The 16,549-nt window shown below is 33.4% G+C and overlaps 1 protein-coding gene across 1 annotated transcript in view; it reads left to right on the top strand.

The window, feature by feature from the left end:
• LOC139091778 (cell adhesion molecule Dscam2-like) overlaps positions 1-16,549 on the top strand; it is a 63,226-nt gene that overhangs the window by 25,800 nt on the left and 20,877 nt on the right. The window contains exons 2-10 of the mRNA XM_070641988.1: positions 316-497; positions 1,471-1,618; positions 5,741-5,902; positions 9,191-9,340; positions 9,547-9,664; positions 14,075-14,333; positions 14,404-14,687; positions 15,070-15,430; positions 15,541-15,667. Of these exons, the coding sequence (XP_070498089.1) occupies positions 316-497; positions 1,471-1,618; positions 5,741-5,902; positions 9,191-9,340; positions 9,547-9,664; positions 14,075-14,333; positions 14,404-14,687; positions 15,070-15,430; positions 15,541-15,667 (1,791 nt within the window). The remainder of the gene's footprint in view (positions 1-315; positions 498-1,470; positions 1,619-5,740; positions 5,903-9,190; positions 9,341-9,546; positions 9,665-14,074; positions 14,334-14,403; positions 14,688-15,069; positions 15,431-15,540; positions 15,668-16,549) is intronic.

Here is a 16,549-nt window from a genome sequence, read left to right as displayed (position 1 = left end):
TTTATTCATAAAATATGAAATTTGAGCTTATTATCCGATTTGGTATGGAAATTAGGTTAAGTTTTTGAGTAATGCTTATTTCCAGGAATCACTCGAGGATGTTTAAATGAAAATGAAATGAAATGAGATTTTTTTGAAAAAAGAAGATTAAGCATCAAGTATGATAGAAAAATAAAGATTGACATGAATGTGATATCTGCCAAGATATACTCGACTACATACAATAGATTGCATGTCTATATCCATGATTTATTGCTATTTAAACGTAGACGATATAACCTAATTATTGATTTTATTTCCTCTCATTTTAATTAGATCTCGTATGGGCCACAGCATCGTATGATAATATAGGACCAACATTCAGCTTAGAACCGCCATCACGATTTGATTTTACAAACACACTCGGTTCACGTCTTGATTGTTCAGCAAGTGGAATACCGACACCAAATATCGAATGGTTCGATAACGAAAATAATCCCGTCAATTCTATTGCAAATGTATGTAAATAATATCATCGAGTGGAAATTGTGATTTTTCTTTTTTTTTTTTGGAAAATGTGGATAGGAATTGAATTTTTTTTTATTATTGACGCATCCAAAGCGTTTGTCCAAACAATTTTATGAATCTTTACATATCTATGAATATCAAGAATTCATATCTAGGTTTTGAATAATTTTGAGCTTCTCTTCGATTTTCTATGGACTAACGTGATGCTCTCATGTCTGTTCTATCAATATTCCATTCGATAGCTTAACAATGCGTAAAAATTACACTTTCAAGCATCTTAACGTCTGAAAAATAATTAATTTGTGAACATTCCGAAAATTAAGGCTCTTTCCAACTCCCTGTTACGCTGTGTAACGCAATTATAAGCCTAAACTTTAGGTTTCGACAATTACATGCAAGTATGCTTATACAGTTTCAAAGTCTAACAGACAAGACTTGCAAACTGTATGCGATCCATAGCAAACTTGCAATCCATAACAAAATATTAAACCCCTGTTTCATCTTAAATATTAGGCATTTTTCGAATTTTCCCTCTGGATATGGCAGGATTCGAACCAACGACCTTCGAGTTACCGTATCAAATTTGAGCCAAGCAACTTGTCAATCACTCCACAGATGCACTTAACTGCACTTAATTTAGGCAGTCATTTCTAATATTTAGCCTCTAAAATCTCTAATAAAAAAATGTTTACTAATTCAGGCCCTAGATATGAAAACCCAAGAGCATCAAAATATGACATCCTTTCCACAAAATGACTATTCTAGCTTTCTAGTTCCATCGAAAACGAACACAAATATGTCAATAGACATAAACTTACAAACCTGCTTACAAATAAAGTCTTGCTCATTTTCCTCAAAAAAGAAGAAAAATCGATTTCCACTTGTGCATATTTATTAAATCACCTGACAATAAGCCACAAACGCAAAGAAAGGAAATTGACATAAAATACAAAATCTTTCTAGATTCGTCACATATTTCCAAATGGATCAATTTACTTTCCACCATTTCAAGGCGAGAGTTTTCGTCAAGACGTTCATTGGTCGACGTACAAATGTGTAGCTGTAAATTCTGTAGGTACAATAGTCTCGAGAGATGTTTTTGTTAAAGCAGGTAAGACACGTCTTTCTTTTATTCACATCATTTCATTTCCACTATTTTCTTTTTTTTTGTTGCTTCCTTCCCCATACTCACATTTATGGTGAATAATTTAATTAGCATTGGAATGTGATGAAATTTTTCATGTCTCTTGCTTCTGTGCCTCTCTTACTCCTCGTTCTCATCTATTTAATAATATATTATGAGATAATTTATTTTGTGTTGAGATGAAATTCATGTAATTTTTATATGTCAACGTATAAACATCAGCATTTAAACTTTTTAAAATTGTTTTCCTTTACCCGAGCGACACACTGAAGAATGAAGGATCCATTAGGCTGTCATTTAGGATCCATATGGAATTTGCTTTTACAGTAGCGGACAAAAAGATAGGGACACCATAAAAAATTTTAACTTTTGATGATTTTTGTTACTTTTATCAAATAATCTTGACTAAATTTAGTGTTGGTTTATGTAGTTGAGTGTATTTGATGATTTTATGACCAAAAAACCATAATTATTGGAACTTAACATAATTAATTTTTTACTTAATTTTTTAAGGCTACGACAAAATGATAGGGACAAGAAATTAAAAATTATTTTCTCGGTTCTCTTTTCAAGTAGAAGCTTAATTATTTTTGGATATGAATCTATACTAGTTTAAGAGTATTTTAAGGTATGGATAGTAAACATTCATTACTTCCTTCAAGAAAAATTTGGCTTCGAAAGTTTGTAGGTTAAAATAGGGTTAATTCCTTGAAAACTCATAATAGGTTCACTTATCCTATAATCTAATAATTGATAATAATAGTGCATGAAAAGACCTTTCAAATGATATATAACATAAAATACTTTATTTAAAGATAGGTTGATATTAAATAAGAAATTCATGATTTCCCTATCAATTTTCCAGGTATGACACTACTTATCAGCTGCTGGTTCCTTCCTCTCTAATGGAATTGAGATTATTGTACTTAATTTGTGTTCTACAAGTTATTGCAAACATTTTGATATATAATTTGTATTTTTCAAATAGCTAGTAGGAAAGTTATAGGTCTAGAAACTTTGGCCGATGAATAAAATGAACATTTTGTATAGAAAACTAGAGGTTTGATGCAAGTTTTAAGATTGTCACAAATGGATCTGAATATTTCCCGATGGAAATTGATTAATGCTATATAAATTATATATCAAAATGTTTGCAATAACTTGTAGAACACAAATTAAGTACAATAATCTCAATTCCATTAGAGAGGAAGGAACCAGCAGCTGATAAGTAGTGTCATACCTGGAAAATTGATAGGGAAATCATGAATTTCTTATTTAATATCAACCTATCTTTAAATAAAGTATTTTATGTTATATATCATTTGAAAGGTCTTTTCATGCACTATTATTATCAATTATTAGATTATAGGATAAGTGAACCTATTATGAGTTTTCAAGGAATTAACCCTATTTTAACCTACAAACTTTCGAAGCCAAATTTTTCTTGAAGGAAGTAATGAATGTTTACTATCCATACCTTAAAATACTCTTAAACTAGTATAGATTCATATCCAAAAATAATTAAGCTTCTACTTGAAAAGAGAACCGAGAAAATAATTTTTAATTTCTTGTCCCTATCATTTTGTCGTAGCCTTAAAAAATTAAGTAAAAAATTAATTATGTTAAGTTCCAATAATTATGGTTTTTTGGTCATAAAATCATCAAATACACTCAACTACATAAACCAACACTAAATTTAGTCAAGATTATTTGATAAAAGTAACAAAAATCATCAAAAGTTAAAATTTTTTATGGTGTCCCTATCTTTTTGTCCGCTACTGTATTTAATGTTATCACAACAGCTTCAGTGTAGTTTTAAGAGCTTCCGCAACAAAGCCTTAAAAGCTCCGTGACAGACCCTTAAAAATTCCTTTATAGACCCTTAAAAGCTTCATGTCAGCCCTTAAAAGCTCCTTGACAGAGTCTTAAAAGCACCGTTACGAAGCCTTAAAAGCTCCTTGATAGACCCTTAAAAGCTTCATGACAGACCCTTAAAAGCTCTTTGACAGACCCTTAAAACTTAGTCTCAATGACGAAGCCTTCTTCATTTGTGTCGCTCGGTCATGTGACTTTATTTTAGGGGACAATTTCATAAAGCAGTATGTACTTAAAGATCAATTGGGAAAATTGTTCTTGAAATTAAAGGACGTGAGGTGGATCTCTAATTATTACCAAGAATTTCTTCTTGCTATCCAATAAAGGAATTCATTACATCAATTTCTAATGATATCCAATTACAAATTACCATTTATTTTTACTGAAATGACTTTTGCTGTTTTTTGAGCATATTCTTCTTAATTCTGTTGTCTTCATTTTGATCATTTTTTTTTTTCGTTTAATTGTTGTTAGTCACAAGGTAGAGAAAAAGGTTCAATTTACCATGAAGTCCAAATAATTACTGTAATTATTCTTCGAAATGATTTTAGGTAAAAATAAAATTAGCACTGACAACAAATTGAAAATTTAGCGTTCCGAAGGGTATTGTTGCAGTAATTAGGTACCGATGTACTTTAACCATTTTGCCATCGAGTCACTTCGACTTATTAAGGCAAGTGCCTGTGTCTAGGGAAATCTGTAGCTCAATCCAATTTCTTCCAATTATTCAATTAATTTGCAATATATTCAGGTCCGTTCCAGTAAAAAACCTTCAAAGATAATTTAAAGTTCTCGTATCCTTTCCACTCCTAACAACCTCATTCATGACCTGTTTTTATAGACTTCTGCTGGTTAAATTCTTGATTTTTCTGTCATTAAACTGCTACCGCTTTAGAAGTCGAAGTCTTTAAACTTCTGAACATAGTGATTTGTTGTATTGGGATTCGAACCCGGGAGTTCACATTCAACACCAACTTTCATGACCCGCACCTTGCTTAGTGAGCTATTAAGGCACTTTTGTTTCTTTAAACATAAAGATCTACTTTAGTCCTAAAAATCAGAAAATATTTTAACTCTGTCAGGCTCACAGGTTACTTATTCCTGGAGATTTAGATTGCTAATCCTAATCCAAAATCCTGTATCAGGATGGCGTATCCTTGACATGGTGCCGAATATTTATCGGAATCCAGCACGGATTTAAACCGAATCCAGCGCCAATCCAATGTCATGCTGGACTCAAGTTTTATTTCAAAGCCCTAAAAATACTCAAAGGAGTACAAGAAACTCATTATTTCACCCAAGAATCCTTTGATGTCGTTACTTTGTAAATCCTGATGACATATCTATAAATCAAATTACTATGCCTGATCAGTATTACATGACAATTTTATGACTGAACTAAATAATCTGATTTATTGATCAAAAATATCAGCATTTCTAGTCACATATGTAAATCCAATCGTAAAAATAAAGAGGAAAATGTAACAACTAATAAATGCTATTCAATTCCATTCACTTGTACATTGTTGCCAGAAATAAAATGTATGCAGAACAAAAGAAAACCTTTTTAGTACACAATAGTCGTGAAATTCATTGTTCATAAAAATTCAGCGAGATGAAATGAAGAAATAAAGTAAAAAAAAAAATAAAAATCACGTAGGATGGATAGGATGTAAAAAAAAATCAATTGAGCATGAAGTTTAGTGCTTAAAGAGTTACTGTCGTTGCATTGCATATTGTAATTGTGCAGAAAATTTCTACTCCTTCCACCCTGCTTTTAACTTCCCTTTAGAATCTCTTTTATATTCCACTTCTCTTTTCATTCAAAAAAAAAAACTCAATGTATGCATAGATGTCTGTACACATACTTTACTGTGTAAATAAAGGAGTGAACAGCCGAGTGAGAGAATGAGTGAGGCATACAGAGACATAAAATCAAAAGAGGAAAAAAATTGTGATGTGGTTGTAGATTCACCTGAATTTAAAATGAATACGGCACATGCATAGATATGTACTTAATGATTTAATGCTTCGTTGGTTTATATAAAGCTTCTCTCTCTATATACTGATTCTTATCATCCTTTTTAATTAAAAACTTATCCTTATCTACACTCAAGTTTATTCATTTGCACCGCCTTTTCATGCTCCAATGCTAATTTATAAAATGCCAATTAAAGATATGATGAATGTATGTCTTTATGTATGTCTTTACAGTTATTCATCAACGTTACGATTTAGAAGTACAAAATCCTGGTGGATTTATAGGGAGCAATGTAATCATAAAGTGCATTATTCCCCAATTTGTAAAAGATTATGTTCGTGTGACATCGTGGCTGGAGGAGCCTTTGTATAATATATATCCAACACTGGAGGGGGGTAAGTTTTTATTCACTTCTATTTTTAAAGTTTAATTACAGTTTGCGTGTGCCAATGGAATTGATATTTTTGTCAGATTTAGACGGTTTCAATTCAAATTGTTAAAATGTTGTTGTTCCAGCCTGGATTTTTATTCAATTGGGTATTGTATGGAATTCTTTATGATACGAGTGGATAAGAACCGTTAGAACTAGACATTTGCTTGTCTTTATTTGGTTTAAACTTATTTTTGTCCACACGCCATAGTGTTCAAGGGACACAAATGAAACCTAGAAAGTACATGGTGCAGAAATGGTTGAGAATCCAGCCCCAGACGAACTTGACTCTGACCTGAGGGCGGATTTCGGAATCTGACCTGGAGTTATGGTCATGCTACCATTAGGCCGGATTTTCAACCATTGCTGCTTCATGTGTCTTAGAAGAAAAAGGCTCCACAACGAACCTTCAAGTCTTTGTTTAGCACGTAAAGAGGATGCTTTCACAACAGAAATGCCACTACAGTACCTAAAAACGGTCTATTTGCCTTTTAGGGAAGTTTCAGTCATGGAAAGATTTATTAACACCAAACCTAAATAGACAATGAGCATACTCACCAAAATGATTGTGCTCATGAGAATATCCAATCAATATAATTGAATATACTCAATTTTGTGATCTTACTCGTCAACATACTCCATGACTGTTCGGGTTTATAACAATAGCCTAACAGGCAAAGAGCCTGCTTTCATTACACAGAAATACCACTACGGTGGAGTTTCCAAAAACGGGAATATTCCCGTTCGCGAAAATCATTCCTATTCCCAAATGTCATTCCCGTTCCCGTTCCCGTTCCCGTTCCCGATTCCCGAAAAATTAAGGTAACAGGAATTCTGAAAACCCTACAGTACCTAAAATCGATCTCTCTGACTGTTAGGAATATTCAGTCCATTGGCACACGTTGATGCATCTCTTCAACTTTTGACATGAGTTTCCGATTATGACCAAATGTCCTCCTCTCCGGTACATTAAAATATTTCAAATTTTTGGAAGTTTAAGCTCATAAACTTCAAAAATCCCTCAAAACTTTCCTCTTTATTCTCAGATTAATCCTCAGGCTCACCCAAAATGCTTCTCATTAAATTCATTTCAATTCGACCACCGCCATTAACTATCGCTTATATTTAACTTTCATTACTATATATTTTTTTATGGTGCGAGAGTAACTGAACTGTCAGAGAAAAAAACCACAAAAGCATCGAAATGATGACTAGGAAAGTGAGAGAAAGCAAGCAAGCAAGCAGCGAGAAAAGTTTTCCGTTTGGGGAATTGGTTAACTAAAAAAAAACTTTTTAATTTTTTCTCGTTTGAGCACATCCAAAGCTTCACCATTTTTCACATCTATTCGGTTGAATATTTTTCTCTCAAATGAGTGAGTCTGACTCATAGCAGTGCTGAATGAAAATTAAAAATTCACGACGATAAAAATGCTTTTTCCCCTAAGATTCTCACATTGGGGTTTATGAATTTTTAATGGTAAATTATGTTTTGAGCCAGTAATGATTATTCACTTCTTCATCCACTTGTATCCCGTCGTTCATTCTTCAATTCATCCTGCACTTCACTCATTGAAGCCTTTTTTAAAGCACATAAATGCAATCATAATTTAAAGTACTAGATGTTAATGTTCGGGGGGGATATTGGAGTGAGAAAAAGGTCTTTTTTTCTGTCACAACATGCTTAATCTCCCTTTAAGAAACGTTACAGACAGAATAAATGTAGCCAGCGGTAATCTCTTCTTCTCAATGAATTTTTTACACGCTTCAAAATGTTATGGGTTAGAAGCCAGGTGGAATTTTGTAAAGTCATTTTTTAGCGCAATTTTTGTTAAAGGAATGGGATGTTTTGCTTTAATTAATGTTGTTGAAAATTGGAAGGGACAGTTAGTTTGGATGAAGATTAATTTATATTGTTTTGTTGGAAATCGAAATGGATGATTTGAGGTTAGGATTTGTGGTGTGCTTGGGGATGAGTTTCGGATCGATGGAAAGTGGATGTAGGAATATAAGAGGCAAAGAAGCATCTTTTCAGGATAGAGTTAGGATTCTATTTTTGAGGCACTTATGCAGTAGATTTAGAACTCTCCTGTCATTTTAACAGAGCATTCTCAATTAATTAAGCACACTCATGGGCATATTCTTTGTCTGCTTGGGAAATAGGTGCTATTTACCCTAATTGACACTAAGAAAGTAAAGCATAGATATTTGGGATATTACTTACTTACTTCGCTGGTCGTACAGATCAATTGTGATAAATGACCTTCCACAGGAGTCGCCTGAAGCTTACTTCCACTTGCCAATTTCGATCCCAAGTGCATTATTATCTCTATCGACAGCTTCCTTCCAAGAGTTCTTTGGGCGTCGACGGGCTCTTTTACCGTCCGGGAAGTCTTTTTTGAAGATATTTGGGATCTATAGATTATAAACTTGAATCCTGATATCCAAGGACAGATGTTTGTCAGGGGTCCCACGACCTCAACACTTAATACTCGAGTAATGAAAAATCAATCGACTATCAATTCCTACCGATTTGATCTCGAGCATGAAAATGCCACTAATTTAAAATTGTTGCAAATGATTTTGCTGTGTCTTTCAAATGATAGTCAAGTTTAGCGCTGTGTTGCAATGGTCGATCTAGGATTTCCTTAACAAATAGATCTCGAGAACAGTCAGATGAAGTGGATTGCAACTAATTTCCAGTTGCCTTCCACTTCTAGCAGACTCTAGCACCAAGAATTTGAATTAAAATACTTGCAGACGTCATCAACCGCACCAAATTCATTAAATGTTGAAGTCACTAGTAAACAACTTTCTTACAGTCTTAGTAGCCAAGATTTTACCAAACTGTAAATTTAAAGGAATTCAAAATCCAATTTACTTGATATTTTATGTGAAAAGTCTCGGAAAATTCATTCAAAAAATCATCATAAAGGATAATAAACCGCAGAATGGTTTTTAAAACTGTAACTTATTTTACAAAAAAAAGTAAAAAAGTTCTTCCTTGTTTTCAATTTCCCATTGTAATCTGAAAAATAATAGCAAACAATGATATAGTCATTGATTTTACAACAAAAGGGAAGTAGAGAGGAAAAAGTTTTTTTTGGTTGTTTTCTAGTCCACATGTACCGGAGGGTCGATTCAGGAAATGACTTATCGAAAAGTTTTTTTTGAAAAATTCTCTTGTTACTGCTGAATTGTTAATGTACAATTGATTACATTTCGTTCCTTCATGTCTATTTTTTTCTATGTCTAGATTCAAAATTTCACATGCTTCCAACCGGTGAATTAGTCGTTATAAACGTCACACAGTATGATGCACAAAAAGCATTTCGATGTCGAACGCTCCACTCACTTACACAGGATGTAGTGATAAGCAATAGCGTCGGACGAGTTCAATTGACTGGTGAGTTGCGAAAATAGTTTTTTTTTTATTTATTTGCCTTTAATAGCAACAGCTTACAGCTTCGAGTCTTAATGAATTATTGGATTTTTTCTCTTTTCTGTCTCGCATCCTGCTATGTTGCTTCATTCGGATAATTTATAACTTAATACTGATTTTTTTTTTCATTTCTTTCTTCCTTGCTGTTTATTTCTTAACATATGGAGCAGAAATGAAAGAGCCTGTACCACCCATAATGAACGATAAAATTAAGTATATTACCGTTCGACTAAAAGAGTCCGTTGTCATTCCATGTGTTGCTTATGCGAACCCAAAACCAATTTATAGGTATGTATTTTTTTATTTCTATACTTTTTCATACATACGCAGATACAAATATAGCCAAAAGAGGGGGATCGTTCACTTATTACGTTTGGTTTTTTTGAAGGTTATTGGCGTCTATTGTTTTGTACTAACTTGAATCAGTCTTGGGCAGCCTGTGCCGCTAATTTAATTCATTTTTGATTCTAATGACATGAACCGTTCTGCATGGAGTTGTGGAAGCCGAAGTTTGGCTCCGAAGATTACCAAATGTCAAATGCTTGACTTCTCCTGGTATTCTTGATATGGCTGAATACACGGCTGGCGACCGAACTATGTGCCAGGATAAAAGTGCATTAAAGGATAAAGCAGTGATGGGCAACCTTTTATTTTCACGACACACCTTGATCATGGCACGGTTCATGGCATTTCTAAATTTTTTGACGATGCACTAGTGTGTCCTGACACACAGGTTAACCACCACTGGGATAGAGTAAAAGCATATTCAATGTATCTTGTCTGATAGGTGGCAGCCCACAGTCAGTGTACGGGGAGAAAGGTTTAAAACCAATCATTTGGACGAGAATTTCACGAAGGTCTCCCGTGAAAATTAAAGATTACCAACCATTGACGGGTGGAGGTCCCGGGTTCGATCATAAGAAAAGTCTAATTGAATTCGGGTGCTTTTCGCTGTTCTAGTCATTCCAACTAGGTTTGTAATTCGCGAAATACAAATAGTGGCTAGGTCTGTTCCATTGATATACCTTGGGTCATGCAGCGTGCAGAGTTGGGGAATTATAAGGTTATTTTTAAACTGACGGGTGAAATTAGGTCTAAGAATTCGTTATTTTTGCATGACGCAATATGTGAACGACTCCAAACATATAGGCATATGTATAAAAGTTTTCTACAAATTCAAATGTGAATACACATTATAAATAATGGGAAACCTTACCCATGTTCCTTCTATGTTGTGTGTTGTTTTGTTATAGCTATACATGAAAATGTAACTGCTTCTTCTTCACATATACTTTTTTATATTATATTTCTATGCCTTTTTTATTTTCTTTTCTTGTTGCTGCTTCTTTTTTTTGCCTCAAAATAATTACTCCATCTTTTGCGCTCGAAAAAATTTCAATAGAAAACATGTTTACTCCTATTATAAATAGGGATGACATTCAAACGTAGAGTCGTTGTTTGGGGGATATGATGATGTTCAAAATATGAATATATGAGTACCGAGTAAGTAGAGCAGAACTCGTGCGAGTTACCATGAGCAACTTGGGAAGTGAAAAAAATCTTGTTTTTCATACGGATTAATTTTAAGGGCATCAAATTTGAAGAGTAAGACCACAAAAAAATTTTAATATAAGAATCTTGTGTGCTGGTTTCGGTACATAAAAGATTAAATTTTGTGTTTGGCATATAAATGTTATTGAACTCTGTTGGCAGGCTGTCTATTGTTTTAGCATTTAAATGTTTAGATACAACGAAGCTGAATTTATGAATCTATCTAGTCTTTTCTTTATGACAGAATTTTTCAAAAGCTTTCTATCGCGACTTACTTACTTACTTCCTTGGTAAATGCCCACAAGGGCTCATTGCCGCAGTTAAAGTTCGTCGGATGCTGGATCTGTGTTTAGATAACTTCTGCCAGTTTCAAACTTCCAGCATTTTTACATCGTTGCTCACATAGAAGTTCCATTATATCTCGACATAGTAAATAATATATCTAGTCGTAAACATAAATAGTGTCGCGACGCATAGTTTGCCCTTGTAAAAGCATTCGTTACGATTTTTTGAAGGAGAAAATGAAGTTCATATGATTTTTTTTTAAATCGTCATATAGCAATTATTAGAGCATTGTCAAGACGTCTTGACGATGGAAAACGTCATCATCATAATTTTTCATTCGAGTAAATGATAAAAAGATTTTTTTTCTAACAGACAAAGAGTATGGTTTCATGGTACAGCTATATTACTACGGTACCTAAAAGCGTTGTAAATATCGTTTAGATTTTATATCTCGAAGGACACAAAAAGCTTGACAAAAGTTTCCTTTGAGTATCTTGATTATAGAATGCAACGATTGCAATATTTACTGCCTGTGAATGTAATCAACCATAGTAATCAGTGTAAAACAGAAAAAAATAAAAAGATCAGCTGATGATAATCACAGTGGAAATCCACAAGTCGTGTTTTATTTCACAAGAAGAAAATTGAGTGTTCAAAAGTTCCGGAATGCACGCGGCATTCAAAAGCCAAAAATCCGTTCTTATGTCCGACGGAACTGTGGTTTGAGGTTAAGTAAGCCATTGTCACGATGATTTTTACCCTGATTTTCAGACGTCGTGTGCCTTTTAGGTCTTGATCCTATGAGGATGGTTTTCCATATCGTCGATCCCGACAAATTTTGAGGTCTAGACTATGAAGTCTTGGTCTTGGTCTTAGCACTCTTATGCATCAGGAGACATTAAAGTATTACCACTGAACTGTCTTACTTTAAAAATTCAAAATCATCCTTGAACTCTCCTGTCATAAAATTGCAACAATTTATATGAAATAACTTAAGGAATCAAATATTAATGTAAATAAGGTATTAAAAGATAATCATACATCTTCAGATATCTCTACTAAAATGTGAGTTTTACAGTTCAGACTCAAAAATTGTTCTCTTCGGTATTCACATCATTTGAATTCGTTACTTTTGATCATTTGCATATGCCATTTATTTCAATTCCTTCGTAATACTCTGTATACGAATATCTCTAATGAAATTTGAGTTCAATTTAAATCTTCTTGCCCTATAGCTTTTCCAAGTTGAAAATAAAGAAAAGTTTTAATAGGACGCATTCAAATGTTTTGTCTAACATGCTTTTAAGAATTTCCTTTTTACGATTCCAAACATTTAATGTCTAGAAATTTTGTGGTCTTAGCAAGTTTTGATGAGAATTTAAATAAAAAAATGCCTTACCAAACAATTCCTTATTTCATTACATCATCCATTGAGCAATTCCAAGACACTTGAGCTGTTTCGTTTTCTGTCTATCATGAACTTTTATTACTACCGACTTTAAATGGAAATAGACGAGAAGCATAATAAGCAAAAAGATGAGAAAGCACGATATAATTTTGATTCTGTTGAAATTTCCAGTCTTTATTTCTCTTTAAATGCTTTTTGCCTTTTTTTCTTTTGCCATCGCAATACTATGATAGCTGTTGATGCCCTTTTTATCATCACAGAGCGTACAATGCTAGATAGAATAAGAAGAGATGGAAAGAAGAGAAAATAATACGATTTTTTATGATTTAACATCGTTGAATTTGAAGGAGGGCAAAAATGCACGGTAATCAAAAAACAATTTGAAAAAATCTTGATTTCATCTTTTTAGCGCATTTTCCAGTCTTACTTTGAAAGGCGCTTCAGTCCTCACTTTGTCCTTAATACCATAATAGCGTCTTTTCCACTATCTACTTCTTAGAGACTTCCTACAAGGTCTTAGAGACTTGAAATTTGTCATAATGGTAGCTTCTATATCTAGGTTCTGATGAAAGAAAGGATTTTGGAATTGCTCACTTCCTTTCCGAGCTATATCTGCTAGACTGTTGACCATACTTTTCATAGGTTTCTCATTATAATCTGTTATAACTTTTGCATACTTTAACTAAAGATCTTAAGTTTTGGTAAGCAGATTCTGTGACTGTTCCTGAATATGGAATTTATGCTATTTGGTATTTTGAGGGGTATGAAACTACACTAAACATATTCCTTCGTTTTTCTTTATTTTATATCTAAATTCAATATATTTTGGCATTATGAGTTGAAATTTGGCATGTACTTGGTCAAATTGGTCATCAATGCCATTCTGGATAATGAAGTCAATGCCGTGATGTATTTTGAGGGGCATGTAACTACACAAACCTATTTTAGCTCTAACTTTGATAATAAGAACTGAAATTTGGCATGTAACATTGATGTATGTTCCTGAATATGGAATAGAAGCCATGAGATATTGTGAGGGGCATTAAACTACGATAAATTTTTATTAGCTGTAATTTTGATGTACTTTAATTAAATAATATTAATTCTACGATCACTGATTGTTTCTAAATATGGAACCAAATCATGGATCTATTTCAAAGGGCATACAACTACACTTGACTATTAGTTACATTGAACCGAAATCAATAAGGATTTTGAAAGGTTATTTTGCTAAGCATGGCATCATCAATGATAATTGCGCTTATGATTCGCGTCTATGCGAGCATTTCTAACTCGTTTTTTCCCTCCAACTTTTTTTTTCATCTCCGTCGCTTTCTTGTAACCATTTCTTATATTTTTTTTTTTTGCTTTCTCGAAGATTATTTCCATCCATTTCATTTTAATCCCAAATCTAAATTCTTCTACTTTTTGTGTATTTATCTCGTTTCATGCAGATGGTATTATCGTAACAAACATGGACGTAATGAATCAATAGAGCACATAGTAATGACAACATCAGGACGATATAAAGTTAAAGAGAGTCGATTGATTATTCAGTCAATTGAGCAGTCAGACAATGCAATTTTTTACTGTATTGCTACCAATGAGCAAGGTAGTGAGACGTTGGAAATACAATTGAAAATTGTAGCACCTCTTCAAGCGCACATTCAACCGCAACGTCAGACAGTAGATGTGGGAAAAAGTGCTGATTTAGTAAGTCATCCACATTTAATTACATAAAGCGTCAGCATAAAATTAAATTATTTTCCCCTTGTGTGTGCAGAAATGTATGATAAGTGGTTTGCCGCAAGCACAAATTTGGTGGATAAAAGATGGCCAGCCATTACGTACAGGTTCAAGAGTACGCATAATAAGTAAAGATCAAATTCACATCACATCCATATCAAAAGATGACCAAGGGATGTTTCAATGTTTTGTGAAAAATGATGTTGACATGGCACAAGGCGTTGCTGAAGTCAGTTTAGGCGAAATTGCTCCAATTTTACATTATCGATTTATTGAGCAGACGCTTCAGCCTGGTCCGGGTGTATCATTAAAATGTACAGGGTGAGTGGAATGTGATAAAACAATAGAAGTAATGATGTCCTTTGTGAGTTGTGTTTAAAGCGCATTTTTTGGTAAATGTTACTTACTTCCTTACTACGTTGACCGTACAGGTCTAGTGTGATCCATGGACTCGCTCAGTCAGCACCTAATGCTGGCTACCGCTTGTCAATTACCAATTCCAAGTGTGATACTATCTCTATAGATTCGAAATAAATTCAATCCTTAAATATCCATAAATCGAGTATTTATCTCCTCAGTCAATGTGACATCCCCAACATGTCCAAAAAATGCACTTTGAGAAATATTTATTTAATGTTAATGACGTTCATACATAAAAAAATATTGAATATTTATTCAATCTAATGTACATAATGGAATGTAGGACGGGAAGTCCAACGCCCCAAATATCATGGACACTCGATGGCTTTCCACTGCCAAATAATGATCGATTGATGATAGGACAGTATGTAACGTTATCTGGTGACGTTGTAAGCCATGTCAATATTACAAATGTTAAGGCAGAAGATGGCGGTGAATATTCATGCATTGCACGGTCACGAGCTGGTCAGAGTAGTCATTCAGCCAGATTAAATATTTATGGTCAACCATTTGTACGTTCAATGCCGGCAATATCAGCAGTTGCTGGAAAGACATTACAAATTAAGTGTCCTGTGGCTGGATGGCCAATTGATAAAATTATATGGGAGAAAAGTAAGTTTTTTTATTGGAATTTATTTTATGCTGTATGTACATTTAATTTCATTTATGCTGTATTCTCGTCCACATTGCTATTGCTTCCTACATACGTACAATATATGTAGATAACGTCAAATTACCAACGAATATGTGACAGCGCGTTTCTAATGGCACATTGACCATTGAAAATATTCAAAGAACAACTGACCAAGGAACGTATACATGCATAGTCAGAGGCAAGCTACAAAGTTCATCTCAGAAAACGGTTGATGTTAAAGTTCTTGGTGAGTCTATCTTTAATGATGCCATATATTCTTTTCAGGAATAAAAATGAACAAATTCTATACACAAAACGACTCAACAATTTATATATACGATGTCGATAAAAGCAGATTAATGATATTAAATTGTAATATATTACATACAACAAAAGAAAAGGAAATTGATGACACGGAAATTTGTTAACCATAAAAAGCATATCTTCTTTTTTTCTCATTTGATGTGAACTTCAATTTATTTTAGCTTCCTTTGAGGTTCTGGTTAATAATATCTTTAAATTACTTTGTACATACCGTAGCGTATTCTTGCTCTGCACACCGAGTCAGAATTGGCAATCTTCTAAAGTGATTTCATGCTGTCTTGATTGCAATTTTTTTGATGGGTTTTGTGGAAAATTAAATTTAATTGAATTCTATTAGGAGAAATGTCTGCATTTTCAATATATTTAAATACATATTGGTGTCTGTTAAAAAGAGCAGAAAGCAGCTATGGATGTGGTTAAACTGAGTATATTAGTTAGATAGGTCTGATTTAGACGTTTATCAATACTCTTGATTCAAGAGTTTCTGTACTATTTTTGAAGATTTGAGCGTTCTTTTATATTAAAGTATGGGATTATTTACCATTTTTCAGCAAATATCAAGTTGCATTAAATGCCCGGAATTGAATTACAAACATACACGTTTTCCTATCTATACAACCTTAATGAGGGTAGGTTGGATTCAAAGAATAATAGAAAGTAGCGATTTAATATGATCTGTCGACCCGAACAGATCACTCATGACGCTCATTTAGGTAAATCATTGTCTGTTAGGGCGAAGAAATCAAGTGATCTTAGTTAGCTAAACTGTAATCCTGTGTAGCCGGATAATCATTGAGCGTTTGAC

Source organism: Chironomus tepperi, unplaced genomic scaffold (assembly GCF_022539635.2).
Source record: "Chironomus tepperi strain 1889 unplaced genomic scaffold, CSIRO-AGI_Ctep_v1 contig_16, whole genome shotgun sequence".
In the NCBI taxonomy this organism is placed as follows: domain Eukaryota; kingdom Metazoa; phylum Arthropoda; class Insecta; order Diptera; family Chironomidae; genus Chironomus; species Chironomus tepperi.
The sequence above is the reverse complement of the archived record's forward strand: the minus strand, read 5'-3'. Positions and strand labels throughout refer to the sequence as shown.